General features: G+C 46.7%; 1 protein-coding gene across 3 annotated transcripts in view; it reads left to right on the top strand.

Annotated features, from left to right (window-relative positions):
• Positions 1 to 22780, top strand: part of KCNK10 (potassium two pore domain channel subfamily K member 10) — a 118517-nt gene that overhangs the window by 35775 nt on the left and 59962 nt on the right. For all 3 annotated transcript variants that reach the window (XM_081090555.1, XM_081090554.1, XM_081090553.1), the window contains exon 2: positions 10761 to 11095. In XM_081090555.1, coding sequence (XP_080946681.1) covers positions 10761 to 11095 — 335 coding nt within the window. The remainder of the gene's footprint in view (positions 1 to 10760; positions 11096 to 22780) is intronic.

The raw sequence follows: 22780 nt of genomic DNA, 5'->3' as shown, positions 1-22780 counted from the left end.
TATGAGATAGCTATTAATGAGCAGCAATGTAATGCTGTGTGCCAGCAATCAATTCAGCAGATACACACTGAGGCTCTTCCAGGCCAGGCCTTGTGAATGATGCTGCAAACAGGGAGGTGGTAGAAGAGCTGCCCTCCCCGATGCCCAGGATGCCACATCCTGCTTCTCCTGTGTGTTTCTCCCCTCTGCTGTTCCTTGAATGCTGCTTCTTTGAGCACCATCTTTTAGTAGCTTCTCATTCTCCATCTCCCTCTGTACCAATTCATCCAGCTCTGTAGTTTCCATACCACTTCTATTCTCACTAGAGGCCTGGTGCACAAAATTCATGCACTCGGGTGGGGGGGAGCTCAGCCCAGATTGCAAGAGGGTGCAGGCCAGGCTGAGGGACCCCATTGGTGCAACAATTGGAGCTGGGGAGGGACACAGGAGGTTGGCCAGCTAGGGAGGGACTGTGGGAGGGCTCCAGGGCGTGTCCAGCCCGTCTCACTCAGTCCCAATCAGCTGGACCCCAGCAGCAAGCTAACCTACCAGTTGGAGCATCTGCCCCCTGGTGATCAGTGCACACCATAGCAACTGGTTGACCGGTCAACTGTCTAATCCCTGGTGGTCAGTGCAAGTGGTTGAGTGGCCTTAGCATATTATTAGCATATTACACTTTGATTGGTTGAACAGATGCCCGGATGACTGGACACTTAGCATATTAGGCTTTTATTGTATAGGATGGCTCTCCAACCCAGGTTCCAGCTAGATTGACCCCCACCCCTGAGTCCCAGTCCCTTGTGCCCAGTCTCTACCAGATATCTCCACCTGGGTGTGCTACAGGAGCCACAGACCTAAGTCTCCTGCCTCTTCTGTCTTGGAGAACACCCCGCTCTCCCGAGCCAGGTGCCTGAGTATCATCCCAGACCCTGCCCGCCGCATGCTTCTCATAGGGGTTTTCCAGCCCTTGTCTCTGACCCCTCTTCACCTCTTCTGCTACTGCCTACATTGAGGCCCAAATCCAAAGATCCTCATTCTCTGGGCCCTTGTGCTGGTGAAGGATCCTGACTGTGTACCAGGCCCCTGGTGCATAAATACAAGGGATTGGGGGGTGGGGGGGTGTTCAGGAGAAACCATTTGCTTACTAGTCCTGAGAAGGAGGTCTCTGGTCCTTTGATCCCCAGATGAACCAGCAACATTTGTACTCTCCCCAGGATGGGTGGGAGTGCCTGGAGGGGGTGGGGTGCAAGGAGAGGGCAGGGCTTCAGACTTTGGGGTCCTCAACTCCAAATCATGCTGTTTGGTCCTGGTCAGAGGGACCCCAGGAAAGCGGACTGGAGGGGAATTCTGCTTGGTTGGCCCCGGCAAGGTGACTCACCGAGGATGATTCATGCCATTCAATAGATTTTTTTTCCAACCTAAGGAGTATTTTGTACCCATGAGTAAAAGGTAATCTTCTAGCCCTTTGTGAAGAGAATAAGAAAGCTCAGAGTGTTTGGAGCACCAGGAAGTGAATTACTTCTCTGTCTCCTTTCTGGTCTTCCCTAGCAATTGACAATGGAGCCATGAAGAGCTCTGCTTGGACTATTGACTTTCTGAGAACTTGACACCTTGTGGAATAAAAATAAACACACACACACACACACACAATAGTACCAGGGTGCTCATATCTTCAGATGCAGAGCACTCTGCAGTTACATGTTCTTTGGGGCAGGTGTGTGAACTTGATATCCTAAATGCCAGCTCCAGGCAGATTTATGGAGGGGTGCGTGAATGAATTCAGGAGTGGAGCAAATTGTAACTAGGAGCCTTCCAGGTGTAGGCACTATGCTACGCTCCACGTTGAGACACAGAGAAAGCATAGAGCAGTGGTTCTCAACCTTGGCTGCACATTAGAATCACCTGGGAATCTTTTTTAAATCCTGATTTCTGGGCCTCATCCTCCGGAAGTTCTGTTTCTTTGTTACTAATGTTGTGGCCCCACCCCATAACTAAGAAACAGAGCTTCCGGAGGATGAGGCCCAGAAATCAGGATTTTAAAAAAAAAATCCCCAGGTGATTCTAATGTGCAGCCAAGGTTGAGGACCACTGGCATAGAGGAAGAGCACTGATCCCACTGGGGGTGCGAGGGGCAGTCAGGGAAGACTTCTTGGAGGTGGTGACATAGGAAGTGAGGTTTAAAGTATGAGGAGGAGCTGGCAGCTAAAGAGTGGGGAGGAGAACGGAATATTGGAAGCAAGACCCACTCCTCTGGGCTCAGCGCGCAGGGACCTGGGTGCTGCTGGGTTTGGCTGGGGCGAAGGTTGAGTGTGAGGGCGTGGCAGCGGTAGAGGCTGGGGAGACAGACAGGCGCCAGGTTCTGGAAGAGAGTCTGGTGCAAGCCACGGAGACAGCACTTATTCTGAATCCCCGTGGTGCCCCCAGGGGAGCTTAAGGACCAAGTGGATGTGATCAGATTCACACCTGAGAGATTGCCGCCTGGCTGCACTGGGGAGGATGGACTTAAAGGAGGTTGTCTTGGTGATTCAGGTGAGACCAGGGTCTGCACAGAGGTGAACCGAGGTGGCAGCATATTCTCAGCTCCCTCTCCCTCCCTTTCAGCCTCGTTTCTTCTCATCTTGGCTGTCCGTCTCTAAAACTTCCCAGAAATTTCATGATACCTTGGTCTTTCCATCTGCAAACAAAGCCTGAGGTCTTACAGAGGGCGAGGCGAGAGCAGAGATGAAGCCCAAGGGGAGAGCCTTTTCCGTGGTGGCATTTGGGGGCTGGTAAGAGTACATGGCTTGCTCACTTACTGTATGAAGACTGAGCTGCCCCTGTACTTTTACCAGGACCAGCTCGATCACCGTGAAGATACAGCTGCGCCCTGGAAACAGGAAAAACAAGGTTTAGAATCAGAGGGAGCACATACATTCTTTCTGCTCTTCGCAGAGGCAGGTCATGGCTGAAACCAGGTGCTGTGACAGCGCAGGCAGGTGGGGCTGGAATTGTCTGCTCCTCATTACTCCTCTCCTCTTCCCAACCCCTCACCCCCCACCCCCTTTCCACATCCAGCCCAGCACCAGCCCACGCCCTGGGCAGCCTTTGGGAATTCCAGGCACAGCTGTAACCTGGGGCTCTGTGAAAGCTCTGAGCTGCCTTGCAGGTGGCCCTGGAACAATTCCAGACCTGAGGGAGTCTGGGGGGAGCAGGATGGGCGGGGGGGGGCAGGTGTTCTCTGCCTCTCGCTGAGTGTTGTGGTCACAGTTGTACTTTGCCTGGGTCAATAGACAGAGTCACGTTGCCAGGCGACAGTGGCACCTCTGAAGTGGCTGTGTTTCAGGTTTCCAAGAGACCCTGCGCCTGTGGGTGATGTTTGTTCCGGGTGGAGTGGGAGGAGTGGAGGCACTCGGGGTGCAGTGTCTGAAGACGGATCCAGGGACGTCACTGCTTGTTAGCTTGTGATTCGCTAGTCAGTGTCCCCTTCCACCAAGGGAGATAGATAATGACCACTGCCCTTTTGTGAAGATAAACTAGGTTCCCACATGATAAGATCTTTGTCAACTCTCCCACCAACTCCGAAGGCAGGGATGTGTTTATTTACTTATATATCCCCAGCACCAAGCATGTTGCCCAGCAAACTCAAATGTTTGTTGATTGAATGCATGAATGGATGATGCAGTGAAGTATACAGGACATGGGAAACCCTGAATCACGTAAAATTACTAAGAACTCATTCAACCAAGAAGAAGTGGATCTCCACATGAGCCCTCCTATCTACCCACATTTAGGTAAAAATGAATGGGCTAATGTTTGTGAGGAAACGTTTTAAAATGAGCATCAACAGAGGGATATGTCTTCCAGCCCTTTCTCTCATGTCAGTTGGAGTCATAGGCAGGATAGGCTGTTACTGATGTGGCCCACCCACTATTGATTCATTCAATGGGCAAACCTCCATCACCTCCAGGAAACTACAGTGGTCAATCTCATTGGCAGGGAAATATATGCATGCCTGTCAGAGACACATGCCTTTCTGAGTTTTGGAGAAAAGGGCCTTTTCCACCTGGAATTTCTTTGTTTCCTAGTTTTCTGTATCTATGCTTCATAGGAGACTTGACTTTGAAGTCAGATTCCTCTCATTTTAATCATGGCCCCACCACTCTCGCCCCTCTTGGCCTCAAATGAGTCATTGAACTTCTCTGGGTCCCAATTTCTTCATCTGTGAAGTAGGGTGGGTGGTGGCCTTGAGAAAGTGTATGCCTTGCAGGCATCCAACACCGGGAGGGCGAGGGAGCATAATTGACCAAGAGCTTGAGCTGCTGCTGTGGAACCCACGGTGGGCTTGCCCTCTGGGCACGTTTCCTGGGGTCTGCTCCCAGCTGGGGACTGAGTGCTGCAGGGCCCTAAGGCAGGTGTCTTCCTGGGAGACACACGATTCCTCAGGTGGCCAACTTTGGCTCAAGAACTCCTCAGTTGCCATGCTGGACCTCCCCTGAGCTGCAGGGGCTCTTGAATGCTCTTGTCCATCCTTCCTCCCTCTCTCCATTGCTGGGGACCAGACTCACAGTGTGCCTGCTGGCTGCACTAGCCCCCGGAAGGACTCCCATTTTCTCTCACACATGCATTTCCCCTAATGAAATCCATGCACAAAATCCCATCTTGGTGCCCGCTTCTGGGAGGAACTGGAATCACACAGGGCGATCATACCTCATGCTGAGCACCAAATGCAACAATGAAAGCAAAGGGTTTATTAGAGTGACGGGCACAAAGGAAGTGCCCAGTAAGTGGTAGGACATCCTGTTACCTTCACCACCACCTTCATCATCACATGGCCATTTTGCTTCTTTGCTGGCTTCAGGCACAGCAAGCTCCAGCAGCATCCCAGGTCTCACGGCAACTTTGTATTAGAGTGAGAGCCACGATGGCTCCGGAGGAGAAGGAATGGATTAATTAAAACACCCTTTAAAAACGTATCCAATTAAAGCGAAGGGCACAAACTAAGTCCTTTTTCAGCCAATGAAATGTGCAGCCAACTTTGCTAAGGCAACCAACTCCATTTTCAGTCCACTACACAAAAGATTTATAATATTCCAAGGTTCCTACCAGTGCCCCTGATGTCTATACATATACAGTCAAGCCTCATTTCTCGAATGTCTCCCATCAACCAATTCGATTTTTGACCACGTTGTTCACAGACAGAAATGTCTTCCTTGTTGACCAAAACTTCTGTTTTCCACCTGACAGCCTTTTTATGCTGATATCCAACATGACAAAAAGCTTCTATAATGCAACAAGCAAAGGGAGAGAATGTGTTTGTTGCTCATGAAATTGAGGATTAGCACAATTTTAAAACAGACAGAGGCCATCAAGAGTGCTAATGTTGCAAAGGGTGTGAAAGTGCTCACAAAACAGCAATCGCTGGCAATTGAATAAGTGGGAAAACTGTTGTTTGTATAAAGGAAAAGCAGTTAGCTGATGATAGCATTTTGTAGGCAGTGATATATGAAAAAATTCCTTTAAGGGTGCTAGAGGGTAGTTCTATAAATTTAAGAAAAGAAATGTTTATTTATAAATTAATCAGTACACTAGACATGTGCTGTGACAGGGAATCATTTGGTGGTCTGGAAGGGATTAATTCAATTTACATTATTTCTAATGGGGAAAAAATTATTCTGTTTTTGAACAAATCACTTCTAGATCAGCCTTCCAGAATGAATTAAGTTAGAGAAATGAAGTTCCACTGTACTCCAGGGCACCTCCTTTGCTGTTCCTGAAAACTCTGTGGGGGTTAAAAAAGAATTGGCCATTATTATTCGTATTTTGCAGATAAGGGAAACAGAGAAACTAAAGGGTGGTTTCATGCTCACAGGTTTGGGACTGGAACTCTGGTTTTTGCTCCTGGTGCTTTGGAAACTCCGGGTTTGGTGGATTCTGTTCTAACTCTGTTCCCAGGGACAGTCTCTTAGCAAACTGGCACCATGAACTGGCCTGAAAAGACCTTTCTTAAGCCCACTTCTGCCCAGCTTCGTGATGCGGGAGTCAGTGAAGGGGACCCAGCAGCTGGCCTCCATGCTTAGGCCCATCATTTCTCATCCAGCGGGGCTCCATCCTGACAGTTGCTACCTGAGGCTGTGGACTGTTCCTTAAGGAGATTGTCCCTCCCTCCACGCCCACGCTGGGAGGGACGGTGACTTAGTCCCACCACCATACAGCTCCTCTTGCCCATTTAGTACTAAGTGAATGCTTGTTACAAAGGATGGTGGTGATTCTGATGGCGCTTCGTTTATAGTTTGAAGGAATTATCATCAATAACAACAACAGAAAAGATGTATTTGCTCTGTGCTAGGCATTGTGCCAAGATATGGAGTTCTAACAATTGAAAAACAAGCTCTCTGACTCCAAGGAGCCTACAGGCTCTTGTGGGGGCAGACAGGTCACGTCTGCCTGGAGAGTCCAGCCCGACTTCACAGAGAAGGCAGCTCTGAGCTGAGACTGAGGAGGATGGGAGCTTCCCAGGCAGATGAGGGCAGAACGGGGCTATTGGCCTAGGGAATGTCCAAGAAGCGTGAACAGTGATCTGCTCTGCTGGAGAACCTTCTGTCCAGTCTTGGAATGCCAACTTGTTTTCCACTCAACACCACTCACCCACATTGTATGTATAGTTTGGATATGCCAACATTTCTTCCTTCCCACCATTCTCCATCCATTTCATCAGCCATCACTGGTTGGCCTCCCTTTGCCTGCCAGGCACTGTGCAGGACACTGGGGTGCAAAGGTGAGGGGGTAGACATGGTGCCTGTCTTCCTGGAGCTCTAAGTCAAATGACGGGTAGACAGGCTCTACCAACACCAGGGGGCAGTGTGTGTGGGCCAAGGGAGACCAAGGTAGTGGGGGTTATTAGTTCCTGTTGCTGCTGAAATGAATTGCTACAAATGTGGTGGCTGAAAACAACACAGATTTATCACTTTATGGTCTGGGAGGTTAGAAGTTCAAAAATCTGTCTCAGTGGGAGGACATTAAAGTGTGGGCAGGGCTGAATCCTTCCAGAGGCTCCAGGAGGAGAATCTGTTCTTGCCTTTTCCAGCGCCCAGAGGCTGTCTGTATCCCTTGGCTCATGCCTACTCACTCTGACCTCTGTTTCTGTCCTAACATCTCTTTTTTTCTCTGGCACTCCCGCTTCCCTCTTATAAGGACACTTAAACTGAGCTCACCCAGATAATCTAGGAAAATCACCCTATCTCTAGATCCTCAATGTAGTCACCTTTGCAGCATAGTCACTCTTGTGCCACCTGAGGTAGTGTAGGCATAGGAACTAGGGGGAGGATGTGGACATCTTTGGGGTCATTGTTCGGCAGACCACTGAGGGAACAGGGGAGAGATGCTTCCAGAAGTGGTATTTACCCCCAGATTTATGGGTCAGCAGGTGGGTGAACGTGGAAGCAGGGAGGTCACCTAAGAGGCTACTGGACTGGTCCAAGCAAGACAGGATGGTGGCCTGGACAAGACCAGTGGCCATGGGTATAGTGAGAGGTGCAAGGGATTGAAATGACAGCAAGGAGGTTAAATGGATGGGAAATGCAGGCAAGGTTGAAAGAAAGCTTCCCTAGACAAGTCTCACCCTCCCAGTGTCAAGGACAAGTGGAAACTTGTACATACCGTCTTCAGGGAACATAATTCCCGGGGTGCAGATTCTAATTCTTAAATATCTCAGATATTTCAGAGTTTTATGTTCATGTAACTTAGAAGGAAATTTAACATGTAATGACTTTATTTGATCGAATAATCTATCTATCTACACTAATAAAAGAGAAATATGGTAATTGGCGTACGACCGCTACCCTTTTCATTGGCTAATCAGCGAGATATGCAAATTAACTGTCAGCCAAGATGGCGGCCGGCAGCCAGGCAGCTTGAAACTAACATGAGGCTTGCTTGCCTCAGTGATGGAGGCAACGTTCCCCGCCTGCGGTTGCTGGCCTCTGAGCCTGCAGTTTCAAACACTGTAACAGATACAGCGGGACTTCAGCCAGCAGATTCGCAACATTGTATGCAAAGGCCAGAAACCTACTTTCAGCCATGGAGGCCTAAGAGCTGGAGCCAAGCCTCAAGCTAAAGCTGGCCCAGAATAAAAAAAAGAAAAGAAAAAAAGGAGCGGTTGGGAACTTCAGTCACTCCCAGCCTGAAAACAGCCCTCAGCCCCTCACCCAGACTGGCCAGGCACCCCAGTGGGGACCCCTACCCTGAATGGTGTGTGACCAGCTGCAAACAGCCATCATCCCCTCACCCACGCTGGCCAAGCACCCCAGTGGGGACCCCCACCCTGATCCAGGTCACTCTTCAGAGCAAACCAGCCAACCCCACCCATGCACCAGGCCTCTACCCTATATAGTAAAAGGGTAATATGCCTCCTGGCACCGGGATCAGCGTGACAGGGGGCAGCGCCCAAACCCCCTGATCGCCCTTCGGCTCTGTGTGTGACAGGGGGCGGGGCCACAACCTCCCTATCCATCCTGCTCAGTTCGTGACAGGGGAAGGCGCCCCAACCCCCTGAGCAGCCCTGCTCTGTGCCTGATAGGGGGGAGCTCCCCAACCCCCCCCCCACGGGCCCTGATCTGTGTGTGACGGGTAGAGCCATAACCTCCCCATCGGCCCTGCCCTGAGTGTGAGAGTGGCGGTGCCCCAACCCCCTGATCGGCCCTGCTCTGTGGGTGATAGAGGGCAGTTCCCCAACCCGCTGATGGGCCCTGCTCTGTGGGTGATAGAGGGCGGTGCCCCAACCCCCTGATTGGCCCTGCTCTGTGCATGACAAGGTACAGAGCCCCAATCCCCCTGATGGGCCCTGCTCTGTGAGTGACAGGGGGTGGCGCCGCAACCTCCCCATCGACCCTGCCTTGAGTGTGACAGGGGATGGTGCCCCAACCCCCCAATCGGCCCTACCCTGATTGTGACTGAGGGTGGCATCACAACCTCCCAATCTCCAATCTGTGCATGACGGGGCGGCACCCCAACTCCCCAATTGGCCCTGCTCTGAGCCCGACCAGGGGCTGCACCTAGGAATTGGGCCTGCTCTCTGCCACCCGGGAGCAGGCCTAAGCCAGCAGGTCGTTATCTCCCGAGGGGTCCCACACTGCGAGAGGGCACAGGCCGGGCTAAGGGACCCCCCCCCCTCCCCCGAGTGCACAAATTTTTTTGCACCGGGCCTCTAGTATAGATATAAAAGCCTAAGCCGCTAGCTATGACACACACTGACCACCAGGGGGGCAGACACTCAACGCAGGAGCGGAAACCACAGACATGGAAACATAGAACAGACTGATGAATCTCAGAGGGAAGTGGGGAGGGGGGAAGGCAGGAAGACATTAACCAAAGATCTTATATGCATACTAGAGGCCCAGTGAACGGATTCATGCATCAGTGGGGTCCTTCAGCCTGGCCTGCAGGGATTGGGCCAAAACTGGCTCTCCAATATCCCTCAAGGAGTCCCGGATTGCGAGAGGGGACAGGCCAGGCCAAGGGACATTCCCCCCCCCCCCCCAGTGCACATATTTGTGCACCAGGCCTCTAGTATACAATAAAGGCAGATGCTCAGGTTGGTTTCCAAAGAGAAGAGCAGATTTTGAGGCTCTGGGAGGAAAGGCTGATGTACGAACCTAGATTCCCCAAGGTGGTGATCCCTCCGGCCAGGTGTTGTCAGGTCACTGGTGTTTCCCAAGGCAGAAACTGAGCAGTTTAGCTCTCAGGAGTGAGGTTGTTTGCCGCACTTAGGTAATGAGGTTTGTCATCTCCTAATACCTTATTTACACAAAGGTCGGGGAGCACCATGACGGAGACCATAATAAGCATTAGTACAATAAAGGAAGAACAAACCCAAAGGGAAATGGCTGTTTTCTGAAATAGCATTGCATGTGCAACACCACCCTCAACTTCCTGCCATTCCAGAAAAGACCCCAGCTCCGCACATTTATTTCCAAGGTAATGAAATTGCTCTCACGGAGATGAGGGACCTTTGAGAAGTCCATGTGTTTAGAAAACTGGGAGAAATTTCCTTTTCAGTGGCTTCTTATTAGAGGAAAATAGAAGAAAACTTTTATTATTAATAGGTCAGGAGTGATTACATCTGAGTCATCACATTCTCTGTTGAGAGGTATGTTTAGGAGGCATTTTAGTATTCTTATGTTTTTCAGGAAACGAAGTTAATTGGCATAAACATCACCCATTCCTTCCTTCTTTCTCTATGGCCACCTTTCTTTTTCTTCGCCTTTAGTAGTCTTCAGAAACCAAACTTTCTTGACTGTGTCTCACTTTTGACTCATCACCGTTGTAGACAGCTCACCCTTCTTTTCTTTGTTTTGTGACATCAGCCCTGGCTAACGGGGACTGTTAAACTTGCTGGTCGTTCACCTCCTCTCTGCTCTGCCCTCAGTACGTGGACAGAGTAGCTGGGTATCCATCTCTCATTTATTTCCTCTCCACGTGGAACAATGTCTGTTTTTCCAATATGGTGATTTGATGTGTATCTTACATATTGTTTGAACAAGGAGAGAGGAGATGAATAATAATGGGGATCAGGCTTCAAATTTGGACACTTGTAGAAAAATAGAAGCATTTCAAATGCAATTAATAACTTAAAAAAAAAGAAAAACTAGGACTGATCACATTCCCTAAATGCATCTTGGTGAACCATTTTACTCCTCACACTTGAAAGCTGGCCTGAGGAAGACATCTGTGCTTAATTTCTGAGCAGTTTTGCGTTCTGTGCTTATAAACAAACTCTCTTTCCCTCTCCTCTCCCTGTTCCCCAGTGGCCGTTCCCGCAGCAGCGCCCCCAGTGTGCCAGCCCAAGGGTGCCACTAACGGGCACTACCCGGCCCCACGCCTGTCCATCTCCTCCCGAGCCACGGTGGTAGCCAGGATGGAAGGTGCCTCCCAGGGGGGCCTGCAGACCGTCATGAAGTGGAAAACCGTGGTTGCCATCTTCGTGGTGGTGGTGGTCTACCTTGTCACGGGTGGTCTCGTCTTCCGGGCTCTGGAGCAGCCCTTTGAGAGCAGCCAGAAGAATACCATCGCCTTGGAAAAGGCAGAATTCCTGCGGGACCACGTCTGTGTGAGCCCACAGGAGCTGGAGACGTTGATCCAGGTGAGCAGGGCGGGAGTCAACCACAGAGCCACCTGTGGGGACGGAGGACAGCACCAGTTTTGTCTTTCTGGTTCTGGGATTACCTGCCTTTGGTTATGATGCTCCTAATGGTCGGAGAGGACCTCTCTGGGGAGGTGACATTTGAGCCGAGACCTCAAAGAAACTGGAGAATAAGACATGTGACAATGTGGGGGCAGAGGGGCCATACGCAATGGCCCGGATGTAGGAGCAGGCTGTGACCTGCATCACCTGCTTTAGGGTGTGGTGACCAGAAGCAACAGCAGGCAAAAAGGCTGTGGGTTTCCAAATTCAAGTCCACCCATGTGCGCTGATTAACTTCCTGGTTCTGAAGTCCAAGTGAGACAGTGGGGTAAGAGGGTGCCCTAGGAGCCAAAGAAAGAAGACATTTTATTTTATTTTATTATTTTTTTAAATAAAAAAATTTTAATTGAATTTATTGGGGTGACATTAGTTAATAAAATTATGTAGGTTTCAGATATATAATTCTATAATAATTCATCTGTATATTATATTGTTTATTCACCACTCCAAGTCAAATCTCCTTCCATCACCATTTATTCCCCCTATACCCTCTTCTACCTTCCCTGCCCCTTTCCCTCTGGTAATCACCATGCTATTGTCTGTGTCTATGAGTTTTTTGTTTGTTTGTTTGTTGGCTTAATCCCTTCACCTTTTTCACCCCACAATCCCCCTCTCCTTTGACAGCTGCCAGCCTGTTCTCTATCTATGAGTCTGTTTCTGTTTTGTTTATTAGTTTGTTTTGTTCATTAAATTCCACATATGCCTGAAATCATGTGGTATTTGTCTTTCTCTGACCAGCTTATTACACTTAGCATAATACTTTCCTGGTCCCTCCATGCTGTCTCAAAGGGTAAGATTTTTTTTTTCTTTTTTATGGCTGAGTAGTATTCTATTGTGTAAATATACCACAGCCTTTTATCCACTCATCTACTGATGGGCACTTGGGCTGCTTCCAAATCTTGGCTATTGTAAATAACACTGCAATGAACATAAGGGAGCATATCCTATATAATAAAAGGGTAATATGCAAATTGGCCCTAATGGCAGAATGGCCAGAACAACCACTGGACCAGTCACTATGAGGTTGTCCACTATGTGGAGCAGCCATTTTGGTGGGTTTATGGGGATGAAATAATAAGGATATCAGTAATAATCAAGGTTGCTATATGTGAACACTTACTGTGTGCTAAGGCCCTTGCATACTCTGGATATTAAGAAAAAAGATCCATTTAAAAATGGAGGCAGAGAACTTGGGCTACCACCTGGAGAAGCAAGACAACGAGAGCAGAGCGTGGAGGTGACCTTGGCAGTGGTGAACTGGGCTGGGAAGGGCTGTGGGGGAGCAGAGCCATCTAAGGTGGTGTGATGGGAGGAAATAAAATGGGGCTGGAGAAGTCAGCAAAGAGAGAACTGAGTCCCAGGAAGAGGAAAGGAAAATGGTGGGGAGCCCAGCTTGGAGGTGAGGGAGGATGGCTACTTCTGAGGCTGAAGGTTGATTTCCTCTCCTACACACCCCACTGAACCATGAGGAGCTGGTCATGGTGGAAGGTGGTGACATTTATGGAGGCCAGGCAGAGTCTCATCTTTCTGGAGGGTCTAAAGTTTGAAAGGCACAAGGACTTAAAGGACAGCTTCCATGATTCCTTCTGGCTCTGGGATTATCTGCATTAAATTCTAATGGCTACTACAATCCAGGATTCTGCAGGATTTGCAAATCTGGGCTGGCTTATTATTTATCCATTTCAAATTGCATTGATAGGAGGGAAATTCTAAGGTCACTATGACCTAACATCTTCATAGTAATGGTATTCTTTTAAATTAGTTTTGATAATCTGACCTGACTCTTAAATAAATAAAAATGCACATTTTCCACCTGGGAATAATATGATATTATACATATGTCCTACAATTTTTATGCGAAAAATAAAACTTTTAAATGCTAACATTCAAGGGCAATGTTTAGCATCACTTTTTCACTTTTTCTTGGATGGTCTTCTCTTTTTCTTTCTTGAGAAAATGCTACCAAATGTAGTGGTGACAGCATGTTCCAGATTTAAGGCCTGGGGTGCCATAGAGAATGGAGGAAATAATCATGGAGTAGCTTCAACTAACAATGCAGTTCCATGTTGTTTTGATATGCGGTGAGACCCTTTTTACTTTGTTACAATACATATATATAATAACCTAAAAGGTGGTCTGAATTGAGTCTACATTCATGCTTGAATTTTTCACCCTTAGTGAGATCTTGAGGAAAAGGATGATGTCTATCTTTGTATCCATGTATAGCCTATTCATTGCTTTGCATCTAAATATTACCCAATAGAGAAATGCTTTTGGAATGATCTATAACATTGGTGGTGCTGCAAGATATCTGAGCTTATTCATGCATTTGTTTATTATTTCAGGATTAATTCTTTGGTTCTATCCTTTAAGAAAGGGTTCAGAGGCCAGAATGAAGGACAGGACAGGGGAGTATAGAGGTTCTAATTCTGGTGCTGCCAATTAAGACTCATCCCAGGTTTTGAGCTGAGGGGTTTCTCTGTGAAATGAGGGTGTGTGTGTGTGTGTGTGTGTGTGTGTGTGTGTGTGTGTCTTTAAGATCATTTTAATGACAATTGTAAAATCTACCTTTTATTAGGCACCTGTTATGAGTTAGGCCCCTTATACCCATTATGTTAATCTTTCCAACAACCCTCTAAGATGGTATTACGATGCCCATTTTACAGATGCGGAAATTGGTGCTAAAAGAGGTTGGATAACTTTTCAATTGTCTATGGGGCAGAGCTGGGATTAAAGTGAGGTCTGTCTGATTCTACCTTGCCTCTCCTGGTGAGTCTACAAGCCCTTAAGTAGGTCTTGCTTAATCATAAGTTCCACTCTTTCTTAAACAATTGTTTTAGGTGAAATACTTTGTAGAATTTTAGCAGAGTTGAGAAACATTGGAGTTCCTTGCTCTACAACAGAAGCATTTCTCTGTTTCTTTCCTCTATAACCTGTGAGTGTCAGTTCTGGCTATGGGGAACTTTAGGATCTCCATTTGCTATAACTGAAGGATTTATACTTGTGTTTCTCTCCAGCTTTTGTAGGCTAAGTAGGTTTAAATGCTGAAACTGTAAATCAAGAATCAAACATTATGGTTCGCCCTTCGCTTCACTTCATTGGATGAAAATGTCCACACTCATAGACCAGACAGCATTCTCTCATGTTATTCCTCTGAGCAGCACTGTACATAGTGTTCATAAGAAACCCGGTATCTGGGAGGTTTTTCAGTGTGGTGTTTTCTCAGCTGGAAAATAGTATTATTGTATCTCTTAAAGTTCTGAAAGAAGTGACTGATAGGTTGAAAATTAGATTGATGGTATTTATCTGATAATACCAGTATTCTTGTTTGGATTGATTGATCTCCTCATAAAGCTAAGCCAGAAGGTGTTATTAAGGCTATTAGTACAAATACAGAGTATCCAGAATAGCATAAACCCAAGGAAATTGCTAGATAGCTTAGAAGAGTCATTGCTGGGGAGGAATTTTCCAATGAGTTGAACGACTTTATGGGGTACCATGGGACTCTGGAAGAGACTGACAGGTCATTGTTCCTGAAAGGTGAAGAAAGATGGATTGTTGTAGTGGAGGAGACCATCTCATTCATTCATTCATTCATTTGTTCATTTGTTCTTTCGATCATTCATTCATGTATTCCTTAAATTGTTATTGAGCTTCTATGGTATCAAGTGACATGCTAGGTATTGGGGATGGAAAAGATGAGAACAAGACACACCTTGAGGAAGTTACTTACCTCCCTGTGATCCAATTTATCAATAAAAGGTGCCTAAAATCCTCCACCCTTTTGGTGTTGAGAGGATTAAATTCTATATAATTCATGCATAGAGCTTTGAACTGTGCTTGACACCTGGTGACTACTTAAAAAAAATGATAGCTATCACTGCTGCTATTTGTATTATTATTCAAGTTACTCAGAGTTTTAGGCAGTGGTTCTTAAAGGGGCAGGGTTGCCTCCAGGAGGCATTTGACAATTATGTCTGGAGATGTTTTTGGTTGTCCTAGCTGGGGAAGTACTATATCATCTAGTAGGCAGAGGCCAGTGATGCTGTCAAACACTCTACAATGCACAGCATAGTCCCTCATCAGCAAGAACCACCCAGACTAACATGTCAACAGGGTGAGAAATTCTGGAGGAAGAGTCATATAAACCAATCATTAGAATTAATTGGTGTGGAGCTTTTTGAAGTATGTGAAAAAATTGGAGCCCCAGTGAGGCACACAGGGAAGATTTTATGCCTGTTTATCTCCTGTGATGATGGTCTTTTGTACCTATTTAGAGATGAAGAAACTGAGGCAGCAGGAAGTGAAGTTACTTGCTCAAAGTCACATGGTTAGTAAGTGGAAGATCTTGGGCAGTATCTGTATTCATATCCCAGGCTCTTAACCACCAAACATTTGAACAGAAATGTGGGATATGGGAGGGGTTCATTCAGTAGGCCATGGTGAAGGGCATCCCAAGGACATGTGTGGGCCTATGAAGGGTCTGCAAGTGGTCCGTGTGGCTTGAACTGAGTGGTGTGGGAAGTGATGGTAAGGAGGCTGGGGACTGGGGTGGGCACTGGATTTAGGAGGTGCCCAGAGAGTCTTGCTGAGGAGTTTAGGCTTTCTGCTGTGGGAAGTGGGGAGTCACTGAAAGATTTAAGCAAGGTAATGGCATGATGGAAGTTTTCTGTTGAAAAGATAACTCTTTTAGCAATGGAGAAGTTCGGTGGGAGGAAGGAGAAATCAGAGGAAGAAAGACCAGTTAGAGCAGCAGTTCTCAACCTGTGGGTCGAGACCCCTTTGGGGGTTGAACGACCCTTTCACAGGGGTCACCTAAGACCATCGGAAAACACATATATAATTACATATTGTTTTTGTGATTAATCACTATGCTTTAATTATGTTCAATCTGTAATAATAAAAATACATCCTGCATATCAGATATTTACATTACGATTCATAACAGTAGCAAAATTACAGTTATGAAGTAACAACAAAAATAATTTTATGGTTGGGGGTCACCACAACATGAGGAACTGTATTCAAGGGTCACGGCATTCGGGTGGTTGAGAACCACTGAGTTAGAATGATATTGCAACATCATAGATGAGAGATGCTAAGAGATAGAGACAACCACACTTAAGATAATCCGACAAAGTAAACTTGAAAATGACTCATTCCCTGTTCAGCAAAGAGTTCTGGATGCCTGCTCCATTCTCCACGTCCCTGTCCAAGCAGAGGCCACGTAGGCAGCGTAGCCTGGCGGTCAGCACCCAGACTGGAGTCAACCTTCCCAGTGATCTCTGCGCTGCTCATGGGCATTGTGACTTGGGGAGTGACCCTGGGCCTCCGTTCCCCTTCCCTAATAACAGTGTTCACTTGTTAGGGTGCCCTGAGGATTAAACAAAAAAAGCTCAGTTGCTTTTAGGTATTTGTGATTACTACCATGTATTTGTTAGGGAAGGCAGAAAAAGCAACCAGAAAGCCCCTGAGGTGTAGCATTCTCGGGTTCTGCTAAGAGGAAAGAGAAGCAAGTGCCTGAAATGCCCTTTGGGACTTCAAATCCTAAATATTCCAATTGGCCAATTTCCTCATGTTGCTTCTATAAAGTCCTCTTCACGGAAATTGCTCCCCTGAGTGCTGGGTTGGGCTGCTTCCTCCGAGCTGCTGTGTCTTTGTGGCTCAAGCCCAGGGAAGCCACTTAGCAGTTTTCTATTCCATGTAGAGGGCTTACGCTGGCCACCTAGATCATCATTTTTATGCTGAGCTTTGGTGGGGACGCTCGTCCTCGTATCTATCTGGTAGACCCTGGGCTGGCTCTGTTGATCTCAGTTCCTCCTGTTGGTTCTCTGTGTGGTTTGAGACACAGTTTCAGGGAACCTGGGGGACCCAGAAGGCTCAGGCAGCCCCCAAGGAGCGCACCTGAACAATGTGGTGGCCATTGATTTCAAGGTGTGACTGAGGGCAGGGGCCTTGTATCCTCTGAGCCTGGCTTCCACATATCCCAGTGAGGCACCTGGATTTTCTAGTCTGTGCCCTGGGGCAAGCTACTTAACCAGAGCGGAGCCTCAGCTGGTCAGCCCATAGAGGGCACGCAAGCCCCGTCCAGCTCTAGAATCTCACCCCTGAGACAGGTGAAGGAGTCTAGATGACTGTAACAGGGAAACCCCACAGAGCTGTTGTGATATTAAAAAATAGCTACCACTCATTGGTGGTTTACTTTCCTCCAGGACCGTTCATTTTAAGTGCTTCCGTCCTTGAGCCCATTTAACCCTTGCAGCAAGCTGATGGGTAGGTTCTGTCTTTATCATTCCTTGCTAAGGATGAGCAAACAAGTTATAAGACATTAAGCAGTTTGCCCAAGTTAAGTGGGTAAACTGGGATTTCAGCCTGAGGGGCAGAACTCCAGAGCCCATATGTCTAACCATTGTGTGATACCATTAACTGTGTGACTAATGAGTGTTCACTACACTACACCTGGGCCTTTTCCAAAGCTTTTACTCCAAGGAGGGAGAAGGAGGGATATTAGGGAAACCTGGGCTGTCTGACATGGTACTATTGCACTCCAAATGTGGACTATTACAACTGGGAGAGGGGGGGAGGGAAGAAGAAGACATATGTACTACTATTTGTAATACTTTAAACAATAATTTAAAAAATGTGGACTATTACATTTTCAAAGAAAGGGGTATGCAGAGGAGGGAAAGTAGGGACACTAGAATCAGGTAGGCCTGATCCCTTATCCCATTGAATGTCAGGCTCCACCTATGAAGGGACCAGGTAGTCCCTCTCATTCTGAATACTGGAAAGAGTGGATGAGATAAGCCACATAAAATGCCTGGCATTTAGTTGGCATTTAGGAAACAATTAGGAAACATTCACTCTGTTCCATCTTTCTTCTTCAAGGTGAAGTCCAGGGAACAGAACTGAATAGAGAGTGATAAGCAGACCCAGAGTACTTGCATTTCTTTGGCAATGGAATAAAGTAAACTGATTGTGTTTTTGAAGTCGCCTTTGCAGAGAACTTGATGTGATAGTCACACCATCCCAAGAACTTCTTTGTCCAATGCTTTCCCAGGCCACGATCGCTTATTTCCCTGTCCCCAGTACAATTGTCTTAGAAATACTGTCATGACTAGTCTCGGAGAAAGCAGTAGACGTTCATCTTTTGTAATGCTCAAAGACAAAATCACGAGGCGGCTTCACCGACAGATGGGACAGGACGAATGCTTGTGTCTGTGTGGCTAGGGACCTGTGATCTCCTTTCTCACCCTGTGAATTCTTAAATGTTCAAAGACTTTCCATGGGGTCACATGGTGGTGATTTCTCCAGGTAATCACCACATTGACAGGCGGGGAGTTTCATGGCGGTGGGTTCAGTGTAGGATGAGGTGCCCACCAGGGAGGACATGGGTTACATTCGTCTCTACTTTTTCGACTCTGTTGGATAATCATCATTGTTCTCATCTATCTCCTTCCTGTGACTATGAGCTCTTTCAGGTTGAGTCTGTGTCTTTCATAGGTATATCCCTCACGCCCGGCACAGTGGCTGGCCCAAAGACGATGTGTAGGTTTGAGGAATAAATGAATGGGCCTTCTAGATCTGTTTTGGAGACCAGGCACCCTTCAAGAAACCTTCCAAACCTTCAAGAAACCAAGCAGAACATGGTTTTGTTTCTGTGCAACATAAGACTTCTCTTTCCATTCTGGTTGTCAAGAGTACTCCTTTCGAATCATCTTCCTGTCTCTTTTAGGCAGAAGATTCCCTTGCTGTCTCCAGCCCTCAATGCTTACATGGTTAGAAATGTAAAGATTTTAAGAAAGAAGTGACACCTGACACACCTGTTCATCAGCCTGTGGAAATCCTTGCCAGATAAGCTTTCTCCTTCCTGTTCTGGGTCATCCCTTCTTCCCAGCAGCCTTTGTGCAGGAAGTTTAGGCCAAAGCCCAGGCAGCAGGTGACCTCTGGTGAGTGCAGGTGTGGGTTCTTTCTGCCTAAGGACACAGCTCTGATGAGTTGAAGCGTCACCTCCCAGCTTTGCCCTGAAGTCAGAGGCCTGCCCTTTCTCTAGCAAAGCTGACATGCAGAAGATTGTTCCATGCGGACAAGACTGGGCCTGTGGCTTCTTGCCTGTCTCTACAGGCCTCCACTTCATTATTATTATTATTATTATTATTATTATTATTGTTTTTATCCCTGGGGTTGTTGATTCCATCACTGTGTAGTGAAGAAGAGCTAAAGCTTTTAAGCCAGAAATTAAAGAGCTAATGGAAATTGGCATGTCACTGGAAAAATGAGTTTGCAAATGAGAATTCAGTGTTCAAAAAAAAAAAAGCCCATAAAAATAAAACAAATCCCAGAAATGAATGCTACTGTGTTTACATCTATACATAAATGTGCACATGTTTGCTCCTTTTTTAGAGCAAAGCGAGAATCCCTTTTAGCAAGATTTTGATGGTGTGTGGCTCGTACAATTGCTTCCATTCCTTGTAATCAAATGTATTCATTTAGATAGCTAATATTTACTGAATGCCTGTCCTGAAGCAGGTGCTGTGTTAAGCTCTAGTGATCAGGAAAACATAGCAAAAGGTGCAAGATGCCTACTTCCTGTCCCCCAGAACTTTTGTCTAATGTCAATAGTGTCCCTAGCTACATTTGCATGTTGTTTACTGTGGCCAGGCTCTGCTCTACATGCTTTCTGTATTTTAAGTCATTTAATCTTTACATTGATCCTTTGAGGTAGGGGTAAGCAGCCAAGAAACAGACAAACTAAATAACCTGCCCACGCTTAAGTGAGAAGTAAAAGTGGGATCCGGACTCAGGGCCCAGAATCCATATTTTTACCCACAATGCTCTATTCTTGCTTGGGGAGACCAACTTGGCTTGAGTGGTTAGTTCGAGCCCAGTGTGACTGGGGCTGTGCACAGAGCAGGAGTCTCTGATTCAACCTGTGGGACCACCAAAAGGACCTCCATTCACCTGTGACCAGACCAGAATATAATGATTACCTGTTGGCTGTGCTCTAGAGGGGCGTGGCTTTTCACCTTCAGGCCAGGTGTTGAGGCTGGGTCAATACAGTCTCTTTAAAACTAACGTACATGGCCCTAGCTGGTTTGGCTCAGTGGATAGAGCATCGGCCTGCGGACTCAAGGGTCCCAGGTTCGATTCCGGTCAAGGGCATGTACCTGGGTTGCGGGCACATCCCCAGTAGGGGGCGTGCAAGAGGCAGCTGAATCGATGTTTCTCTCTCATCGATGTTTCTGTAAAAAATCAATAAAATATATTTTAAAAAAAACAAAACAAAAAAAAACTAATGTACATGAGTGATCACTCAGGTGTGCATCAGTCTATGTGGAAAGCATATCTTTTCTTTTCTTCTTGGTGAAAATGGGCAGAAGGGAGGAAAAGCTTGCTGATGCAGGTTAACTCCACTGAGTAAATGAGGTTTTGTCTTTTGTTCTTTGAAAAATGAGGACCAGAAGTACAAATTCCTCCTTTTCTTACTGTCATTTTCTCAGGTGGGGGAAGGTGACATAACAGACGAGCTTTAGAAAAATGTTTGCAAGCTGGGCAGACAGATATCTGTGGGAGAGAGGGGGAGGCCAGAACTAAGAGAGTGGACTTTCACCCAGTCCCCACTCTGGCGCTCACTAACTGCTGCAGGAGTGAGCAAGTGACTTCTGTTTCTGTTGTCTCGTTTAGAAAATGGAAACAATAATAGGATTTATTATCACAGGATTTTTTGTGAGGACTGACTAAGACAAGAAGGCACATTGCAAATGCTGGCAACTATGATTATTTTGAAGAGAATTCTAGAACTTTCTTCAAAGTTTCTGGGTCTTCACTTCTGTGTCTGCCCCCACGTCAAACATTGATAATCAGAGAGATGGTGACAGTAGGTGCTGACATTCTCTAAGGGTGCAGAGGAAATGAAATATTAATTTGAGATTAATATTGAACACTCAAGAGCAAGAAAGAGTCTCAGTAAACAGCTACAATAAAACAAGGTAGCAGAAGCATCTTTTTTTATCATGATTTTTGTAATCGATTAAAGTTCAGACTCTCTCCAATTGGCTAGACTCATCTTTGATAGGAATAATCTCAAGTACAGAGACAGCAGGGCGTACATCATACACTCTCCTCAGACCCAGGCTGATTTTTCAGCATCACTCTGCGAATTTGTTATGGAGTCTGTAGAGGCTGAGTCCAAACTGGGATGAACACTGACTGCTGACAGTGTAAAAGTTTATTGACCTATCAGAGCATATATCCTCACTTCCTTAGTAGACTTGATAATTTCCTCGTGGCTTAAAATTTCTCTTCTTTCATCCTTCCATGTAGTTAAAGAGAAAGAAACTTAATTTTACCTTGTTAGGTGCTATTTGGATGGTGAAGGAGCTCCCCCATTATCCAAATTTGGCTGGATAATGTTTACATAGATTAGTCATGAGTGTAGGTGCTGATGAATTGAGCTTTAGAACATTTCATCCCCAAAGAATTAACTGGCGATAACAAGGCAAGCGAGCTTGTCTAAGGCCATTGGCTCTGAATGTGTGGTCCAGAAACCTTGGCTTTCTTCCTCTCATATTCTCCAAACAGATTTCCTATTCATCCTGTCCACTCTGCAGCTGGGCTCTACTGTAGACTCATAACCAGGCTGTGAAGTTCTGATGAAAGCCTGGCTTCCTGGCTCCCCCAGGGACCTGATGAAGGGCTAATATTTACACATAACTGATACTTAGGACAGCAGAAAAATAAACACCATCACAGTACTCACTGTGGCCCTGAAGTTGCCTTTCTCTTTGCTTGTTTATCGCCTGGATTGATTGATTGATTGATTTTTTGAGTATTTATTTGTGGGAACCTCTGAGGTGATATGGCCATAGAATGCCCAGTCCACTCCGGCCAGCCCCGGCCTGACTACCACATTGTTTATCTGCCTGGGTGGGAGGTGAAGGCACATGGGCATCAATGCCCTTTCCCTTCTCCTTTCACCTCTCATAGATCCTGGAGCTGCCCAGCCTGGGTGGGAGTCAGCCTGCTCTCCCCCGAGGGTCTGAGATGGGGAGAAAGGAGAACACAGAGGGTAGAGAGAAGCTGCCTTCCCAGCATTTAGGATGGCCATCTTCCTGTTGACAATCCTATTAGTGTCCACAAGCTGTGTGAGCACGGGTAAGGTACTGCGCTAGTCCAAGTTCATGTGTCTCCTGGGGATGCTAGCCATGCCCATCCCAAGAGGTCATCATGAGGGTTAACTGAGTAAGTCTGTGTACTAGTAAGGGCTCAGAGAGGATTCTTGTAATATTGTTAATATTATTATATATGAAATGACAAGGCACACTGTCCAAAATCAAATACACATTTTTTTTTAAATCCCTGCTGGAAGGTCCTTCATTTTATAGATGAGGAAACTGAGGATCAGAGAAGTTGAGTAACTTGCAGGGGCTCAACACAAGTTGCTTCCATGCTCTATCTCTTCACAGTGAAGCAAGATTTCTTGGAATCAGCCCCAGAAGCGCCTTGCTGGGTTGAGTCCAGACTTTCTCTCTGACACCCTCCCACTGCTGTTTGAAATACTATTATTTTTAATCATTTTTTGTT

This window comes from Myotis nattereri, assembly GCF_964212035.1.
Source record: "Myotis nattereri genome assembly, chromosome: 1".
Classification (NCBI taxonomy): domain Eukaryota; kingdom Metazoa; phylum Chordata; class Mammalia; order Chiroptera; family Vespertilionidae; genus Myotis; species Myotis nattereri.
Note: the sequence above shows the minus strand (reverse complement) of the source record. Positions and strands in the feature narration are given on the sequence as shown.